The sequence below is a fragment of the Mus pahari genome, chromosome X (genome assembly GCF_900095145.1).
Source record: "Mus pahari chromosome X, PAHARI_EIJ_v1.1, whole genome shotgun sequence".
NCBI lineage: Eukaryota > Metazoa > Chordata > Mammalia > Rodentia > Muridae > Mus > Mus pahari.
Genome location: NC_034613.1, coordinates 71664586 through 71673817, shown reverse-complemented (window position 1 = coordinate 71673817; position 9232 = coordinate 71664586). Strand labels below are relative to the sequence as shown.

General features: G+C 32.4%; 1 protein-coding gene across 8 annotated transcripts in view; it reads right to left on the bottom strand.

Moving 5' to 3' along the window:
- Dmd (dystrophin) overlaps positions 1 to 9232 on the bottom strand; it is a 2621826-nt gene that overhangs the window by 1230993 nt on the left and 1381601 nt on the right. For all 8 annotated transcript variants that reach the window (XM_029534042.1, XM_029534043.1, XM_029534037.1 and 5 more), the window contains exon 30: positions 2936 to 3097. In XM_029534042.1, coding sequence (XP_029389902.1) covers positions 2936 to 3097 — 162 coding nt within the window. The remainder of the gene's footprint in view (positions 1 to 2935; positions 3098 to 9232) is intronic.

Sequence of the window (9232 nt, the reverse complement as noted above, 5' to 3'; positions counted from 1 at the left end):
GAGTGAGTTCCAGGACAGCCAGGGCTACACAGAGAAACCCTGTCTCGAAAAAAAATATATATATAGAACAACTTTTGCTCTTTTATCATCTAAATGGCTGTTTGCTTCCATAGTCATATATCACTAAATACTAGGAAACATATTTTTCCCTCTAATGTGCATGCAAATGTTACTTTCTTCTAATCATGTTAGACAATTGATAAGTGGAAATAATGATTTAAGTTGGCTGCTTTCTGAATGTAAATGTGGAAAAATATATTCATTTTTATATACTTTTATATGCAGTAAAATATAACTGTCAGAAGTTTGTCACATAACGTGTATTCTCATATAGAGTTTTTTTTTTTTTTTTTTTTTTAACTCAGGGCTCTCAATTCAAACTGAAGAAAAAGAAAGAATGATGTATTTAGAACTCCTATTTAGTAGTAGGACAAGTAGTGCACCACACGGTGGAGACAGATACTCACAGATCTCCTAGATCAGTATTGCTCAGAAAATTTGTTTTTATGTAAATGATTAGCTACCACAGAAATACTATACATGTAGTGTTTCTGTTTCTCACTGCTGTATTGTAACAAGAATGTGATTTCTGAGAGGGAACACAAAGCCTACTCATCTTTAAATTGGTATTGAGCTAAGAACTACATTTAAGGAAATGTGTTTCAGTTTTTTCTGCCCACTATAAAATTCAAAGCCATTCACACCACAAAAACAAACTAAGAAAATATAGTTGTACAGGCTTTTTATCTAACTCCTGTGTCATAAAATCTGCTTAAATTCTTTTCTTTAATTACTTTGTATTTATCTCTAGTTAAATTTATTTAATTATTCTTCTCTCATATATTATAACCTGACCACATTTTCTTTTTTTTTTCCAATTTTTATTAGGTATTTACTTCATTTACATTTTACTTGACCGCATTTTCACCTCATCTACTCCTCCCAGTTATGCACACCCCACCCACTGCTCCTTTGTTTCCCTTCACAAAAGAGCAGGCCTCCCAGGGATATCAACTGAATAGTGAATAACAAGATAAAAGAATAGGCACTTCACCTCATAGTATGTCTGGACCAGGCCACCCAGTACGAGGCAAAGGGTCCCAAAAAGTAAGAAAAAGTGTCAGAGACACCTCCCACTCCCACAGTTAAGAGTCCCACAAGAACACACTGCTATACAATTTAAATCCTTATTTCTCATACAGCTTCTGTACTTTTCAACTCTGTCTTCAACAGAAGCTTCAGCTGGAATGTTTGGAAATGCAACCCTTCAACTAATTCTAGTGCTTGATAACTTTAGTACATAAAGCAATTTATTTACTGTGGGGGAAAAAAACAGGTTCAACTAAATAAATGCTCAACAGTTCTCAGGTATTTTGTATTCTTTAATCTTCCATATTGTCCTATTATAATATAGGGAAGTCAGTGCCAAGTAAGGATTATTTGCTTATTTTCTATAGGATACAGGGTCACATACAACTGTCTTCTCCAACAGACTAGATATGTTTTCTTAAAAACTCCCCTTTTTACCTAAGCCAATAAAAGCATTAGTCTGTCTTCATTGTGCTACACACACACACACACACACACACACACACACACACACACACAAACACCCTAACTCTGACTATAATAGCTTCTGTGTGAGTCAGGTTTGGATAGTCAAGTGAATGGTAAACACTAAAGAAGATGACTAGATTTTTATAAGGTTATTTTCTTAGTGCATTTAGAGCAGTGATCATTTAGTATTATCCTCAATTATCCCCATTTCCATTATAGTATTTATTGTTCTTGTGCAAAGTCTAATTTTGTCACCAAAATGCTCTACATTAAATTTGTTCTTCAACTGCTGTAATAGTGTGCATTTCATCAGGAACACATTCTTCTAGAATTTGCCATTTTATGAAAAATTCACATGGTCTGTCCCAAGTTCAGAAGTACTTCATTTGTTAAATGTAGAAAATATGGTCAACTGCTAAATGTTAATACATGTGTTGATACACTGAGTAACAAATTGTGATTCAGTGAAGCATAATTGCATTTGTAGCCATGATATACAACTCCTATATTTTACACAGCTATCTGATTTTTAAAGTGAAATGATTCCCAAATCTATATAATACCCTCACATCACTCTATGGAGATATTAATTATACTTTGTTGTTAGCTTTCTATGTGTATGTAGGCTTTAAAAAGTACATATTTGCCATTCCTAGCATCTTAGTTTAAAAGAATAAATAGAAATATGCATGGGATTCTACATGTATTTACATGTAACTTAAAAACAGAAATTTGCTGTTTAAAATACCATATGAAATATGTTAGGGTATGGAATTTATTTCTGAAATCCAACTTATACAGGATTAATTTCTACTTTCAATATTATTCTCAGAAAATGTAATTAGAAACACTTCATGATTTGGACTCAAAGAAGGAGAGTATGTGAGTTTATATTATGATCAATAGCAACAGGGTGAATATTTATTTCTACCTGTGTTGTTAGCTACTTGTAGCACAATATAAAGACAAAAACATATTATAGAGCTAATATCAATCATATCAAGCATGACTTGTTTATAAATGATTGATAGTAATGTTTAAGAAGACAATAAATTATTTCTGTGTAATAAAAAATACTATCCTTTGGTTTTCATCTAGACTGAGCATTGAAACATTTGTGAACAATAGATGTCAGCTCTCTTGGGTTTTCTTGGCTCTATTTTGGTGCACTGCATAATTCGGACAAAAAAAATCTTAGAATTACAATATAGACTTATTTAAGAAGTCACTTCCAAATAGTTCAATGAATAAATGAATGGAAACTTCTTCACAATTAGTTAAATAATACCTAAGTAGGAAAACCAACAGAATCCCACTGAAGTTGAAATATTAAAAATATAACAAAAACAAATGCCCATTCCCAGTTTGGATGACTTGCCTGGGCTTCCTGAGGCATTTGAGCTGCATCCACCTTGTCAGTGATATAAGCTGCCAACTGCTTGTCAATGAATTCAAGAGACTCCTGAATTAAGTGCAAGGATTTTTCAATTTCCTGGGCAGACTGGATACTCTGTTCAAGCAACTTTTGTTTCCTCACAGCCTAAATAGAAGAAGAAATAAGAGTGAATTATTTAAATATTTGTTCTTAATGCATTCTCTACAATTTCTGTCACAGTCAGTGAAGAATCTAGACTCTTCCACAGTCACCTTTTTGTAAGACAAATTGCGTAGCTTTCGGGAACTCATTCAGCTTTGCTTATATAAATAAAAGGGAAAGAAAAAAAAAAAACAAAAACGCTTGGTACACTGAACAGAGGTGTCTGCACGATAAAGTCACAGTATCACGCACATCAAAGGAAGAAGCTAGAAGAAAACATTAGCAAAATCATCTCAGTTGTTCTGTTCTCAGGCTGAAGGTTCCTCCTGATCTCATTATATAGTTCAAGAGATTTGGTTTACTTAGAATAGGGTCACCGTCATCACAATCCAATTCAAGAGAGATAATCCACTTCCACTGGCGAGACACATAAGCAATCTGTTCAGAACTGGTTCCTTTCGAAAAGAAAAATTTAGATAACCATCTGTTTAAGGATATATTTTGAATACAATTTTAACCCCACTTTGTAAAATGATTTCCCCTCTCTATTTTTCTTCATAATTTGGATTATGGAAATATTACAGTTGAATGTGTACTTCTATTGGAGTAGAAAAAGTATTAACTAAACTGAACATAGTTATAATTAATCATGATACTATAGATATTAAGGTAATTTAACATTTTTCAAATATTAATAGCATTCTAAAGAGATTGCAAATTCTACCAAGGATCTAATGACCTTAAAAGAATCTTTCTCAAGGTAAAGAATGAGTCCAAAAACTTATTTAAATTTCTTAAGTTATCCATCACATAAAGGCATAGGTCTGATTGTGATATTATAGTACTAATAAATCTGCTCCCCAGAGTTTGCCCTCTGATTTCAAAATGTTCTTGTTTTTTATGTTATACATATTTGAACAAACATATGCATACATACACATGTATAAGTATACATATGTATATGTATATATGTATATGTATATATGTATATGTGTATATGTATATGTATATATGTATATGTATATGTATATTCTGGAAAATGGGAAAAGGAACTGGAGCCCTATATGAATACCTCTTCCTACTCTTGTTACTTTCTAGAATCTGGTAAATATCACTCTAATGTTCCCTTTGAATTTCTGAAAAATTATCATTTTACTCCATTTTAATTATTCAGAATTCATTATAGAAAGGTATGGCTTCAATTTTAATTTTAATGAAAATAAATCATGTATTATTTGTAAATCATATTTATAAATCATTTAAACCTCATTACCATATCTGACCTTCTGTTCCTTTCCTAATAACAAAACTGTATATATATCTATATTGTGCTATTTTGATATTTGTATGTGATGTAGAATACTTAAATTGATCTACTTAACATATTTTCTTTTATTTTATGTTCTCATAGTTTCTATTATTTTTAATTTGTACTGATATTCCACATTGTAGCTTCCATTAATTATGTATATTTTCATTGGATACTAGCTCTAATGAAGGTCTTTGCTGAATATCAGTTCCTATAACAATACTACCAGCTGTGTTCATAACTAAATGAATGATGTAAAAAGTGATTTATTTAATGGAGAAAACTGAAAAGTTTAAGCTGCCAAAAAAGGGAAGTATAATAGGAATAGAAACCAAAATGCAACATCCTATTATAGATGATAAATTTGAAGAATAACTCTTCCTTAACATATTTTTAAGTATATAAAAAGGGTGGTACATTATATAAAACAACCTTCAATCTATTTCTATTGAAACATTCTAAGATTGATGACTGAGACCTTGCTCTAAACTCCAATTAAAATACTACCTTTTATTTCAGTCCAGGCAACAAATAAATTGCTTTCCATATTGATTCAGATAACACTGCTCATAGTTGTAAGAGACTTCTCTTTCTGTACTATAGGAAAGACTGCAACATACAAAGAGTTCCTCCAGACAAGTGGATCTATAACTAATGACATAATGTCAGCATTTTGACAGGTGGCTGGCTACAGAAGTCTTCCAATCATAGTAGGAAGTAATTGTGTGATCAGTCATTGTTTAAATGTGGTCCTTTCTCTGATGAAAGGCAAAGCCAACATACTAATCAGTAGATATTTGTAGAATGTTAATGTAATTTAAAAGGATATAATGCAGTAGAATTCATACCACTGGCCTCAAATTTATGCTTCTAAATCTAATTTTACATTTTCATTCTTTTTTTCAATTTTTATTAGGTATTTACTTCATTTACATTTCAAATGCTATCCCCAAAGTCCCCTATACCCTCCCTGCCCTGCTCGCCTACCCACCCACTCCCTCTTCTTGGCCCTAGCATTCCCCGGTACTGGCACATAAAGTTTTCAAGACCAAGGGGCCTCTCTTCTCAATGATGGCTGACTAGACTGCATGACATAGAATAGCCTGGAAGATGATGACAAAAGATCTGAGGTAGGTTGTTTCTTAGCCTAACCTGACAGACAGCCAATAAAAGAGTGATTACATGGATTGCTTGATTATCTCAGGCAGTAAAAGACTTGATGTCAGTCTAAGCTTTGAACCAGTCATGACATAAGCTGGTTTCTATTTATAAACATCTTATTAGGTAGACCCCAATAGGATGCCAACTTGTGACTTTGCAGGGACACTTTGCCACACTTGACCTGCTGAATGGATTTAGAAACTCCCAAGCTATAATCAGGTATGTCTTTTGATCTCAAAGCAATGCCTGTTATTCTCAAATGTTGTTTCCTAAATTTAGCTAATCCACTCAGCAATAATAAGAATCATAGAGATCAACACTAATAGCAAATATTAGGGTAGTTATAAAAGCTATGTAAGGGTGAAAAAAAAATCCTAGGAATGGCTCCCTGGAAATGAAGACATTTTGCTCTATTTTTCTTTTTAAATGAAAGAAGGTGCGAAAGAAAAGAAGGCAATACTTCTAAAACTACTATTATTTTAATATGCTCTCCATCCAGTATGACCTAAAATATATATAAAATGTAAATACTTTCAAAATAAATTTTTAATGATTTGCTTTTGCTATAAAAATAACTGAACAGATTATTGCTTAGATTCTCCTGTAGTTCCCTTTTGTGTAACAGTATAACACACACATAAGAAATAACTTTGGACTAAATAGGTAAGAAAAAAATCACTGGGCAGAAAGTTGGGGAAGGAGGAGGAATGAGAGAGAGGAGAGGGATGTGAATATGATAATAATAATAATTTTGTACAAAATTCTCAAGAAGAAACTCAGGAAGAATGAATTCATTGTGTCAAATCACTAGGAATTGGAATGAAATATATTTGAAATATGACTATATATCCCAAAACAGAAAATATTTTCCAAAAGGAAAATAGGTTCAATAGCATTATATAAAACATTACTTTTAAAGAAATGGTACATTTTAATGGCATTTATTAGACTCAACATAAAAATATGCAATACTTATCTTTTAATAGAAGATAAATAAGCTTATGCCTGAAAATTAATTTGGAATGTTAACATTTTCATCACTAAAGTAGTTTATTTGGGGGGATATTATAATCTTTATCTGATAAATATTCTCGTGACTACAATATTTATTTTGAAAATAATATCTTAAATATTAAGTTATACATATTATTTCCTAATATGTAAGAAGAATGTAATTATAGCATGAGTAGGTGATGTATTACTACGGTATATATATTTTAAAGCACACCTAGAAAGCAGAAAGTTAAATCTAAACTGCATGTCTTAAATAATATGAAAACAATTCTTTAAAACTCCCTATTAAACACTGCCCTGCTTTCATTTGTTGCATTGTACATAAATTACATTCACTATTTACACACACACACACACACACACACACACACACACTAATGATATCTTTATATATGCAATGACAATGATCCTTCTAAGAGCCCTCTAACAAAACCCCGATACCAGATATGAGAAGCTTTCCCTTGGGTTGTTGGTCAGGGTTGTTCAAAAGACTCCCAAGTCATACAGCCTTTGTTATTTTGCATTTTACTGTCCATAAGATGTAGGGAGTAAGTCCCTATTGCTGAAGATATCAAGCATATGAAAAACAGGGCCCAAAGGCTCCAGCTCTAGAAATGACCTGAAACTCTCCTCCCAGAGGACTAGGTTAATGGTAACAAAAGGTGCCATGTAAGCTTCCTAAGAGAATTATTAGCAGTCCTATCTAGCTATGGTGACTATGAATAACAAAAACTTTCAGCATGACAGGGAAAACATACCTAAACATGTAGTAGTTGCCTGAATTCCTAGACAATAACCAACAGCTCTCTAATTGAGATCAAAAGCTACTGAACAAGAAGAGAAACTTGCCTGGTTTTAGAAACCTAACAAAGGATCCAAGGCAAGTGAAGTTATGGGTCTTAGAGTGGATCATGTCGCTGACATTTAACTAACCAGCCCGCATAATCCCTTAATTCATTATAAAAGCATGTCCTTATACCAGTTTATAAGTGTAGTTATTACTAGTCATTGAGGAAATTTCCCCTTTCAACATATGTAGACCATTACAGAAAATCATAGCTAATTAAATATAGAGTTGTGGAGCAGAGTACCAAGTGATAAATGTATAATAGAAATACTGTACATAAGGTGCAGAGATCATTTAAAAGAGGAAGTAGGTGCAAAGACTCTAATAGCAAGAGAAACAGAGGTCTTAGAAATGTCTCACCAGCATGATTGCCTAAACATGACCTTAACTAATACAACAACAATAGACAGGCTAATGTGAATGGGAGAAAGCTCACAAGGCCACAGCTCTACAGAAAGAACACAGGCAACTAAGAAATACTAAGAGGATGAGAAATAGTCTTTCTCAATGAAGAGTACATTAGTTATCCAATATCAAATGGTCATCCATGAAAAGGTGTACATTCAATTTGCTTTCTTATACACCCCAGAACCTCAGTGGTATTAACTTCTTAGTGGGCTGTGCCCACCCACATTAAGTATTAAGAAAATGTCCCCAAAGACTTGCTTACAGACATAACTGCTGGACTCATTTTCTCTATTGAAGTTCCCTCTTCAAAACTCACTCTTGAATTGAGTTAGAAAAAAGTAAGAAAGAAAAAAATACAACAAAAACTTTAAGACTACATTTCCTGTGTTTAAAGGTTGAGTTACTTATTACATGTACATTTATTACATTTTATTAATATTAGTATAACTAATATCATAATATAAACTATTTGTTCCTTCTCAAAGTATAGTCATGAATTAAAATCACTATAGTAACAAATATAGTCTCTACTATAATGCTAAAGACCAAGTAAGCTAGAACCCAGATGTTCATGCTAATAGCCTCCTTGAAGTTCAATATTTATACAATTATAATGATCACGGTGGGGTAGAAACCTAAGTTTGGAATTAAAAATTGTTATAGTACATGATTTTACTGAAGTAGAATAAAGGATAATTTGAATAGGAGCTCTTTTTGCTGTGAAGTGTTGGCCAGAATTTTACCTGCTTAATGGAACTTTACAATGAAGAAGATCTAGTGCTAATAAATATGATACCATTTGTGTGTTCTGCTACCCATTCCCTCCTCAAGCCATAGCTTCATGGACCTAACCTAATGTAAATTTCGCAGAGATGGAGTTCACCATGAATCTGTATTTCACTCTTACAGCTTTCTACACAACATAACGTTGTCTAGTCCTAATTTTATCATTTCTAAAGTTAATTCATTTTAATTCACCTCTTATTTGCAGTAATTTTATTTTTCATGTTAAATATGCCTTAATATTGGATTTTTCTTCAACTGAAAATTGTCTAAAGTTAGCATTGTCCATTCAACTGACCTGTCTCATCTTCATTGTTATGTATTTTAAATTACCAGGCTTGCTCTCTTTTTTTGTCACCCAGAATGCAATGCCTGAAATGTGTCTTATTTTTACTTCTAGATGATTCTCATCTCTCACATTTCTTGCCAGAACTTTTGAAGAAGGTAGCTACAATAAATAAGTGAAAGATTGAATGGGAAGTGAGCTAGAAGTGTCTACTCCTGTTTTAAGTATGTTCTGAAATGTGGGAAAACTATTATATGGAGAGGCAAAATTATTAAAAGTGTTTTTTCAAGTCCAAGTTAAGGTATTAAACACTAAAATTTGCTAAAATTC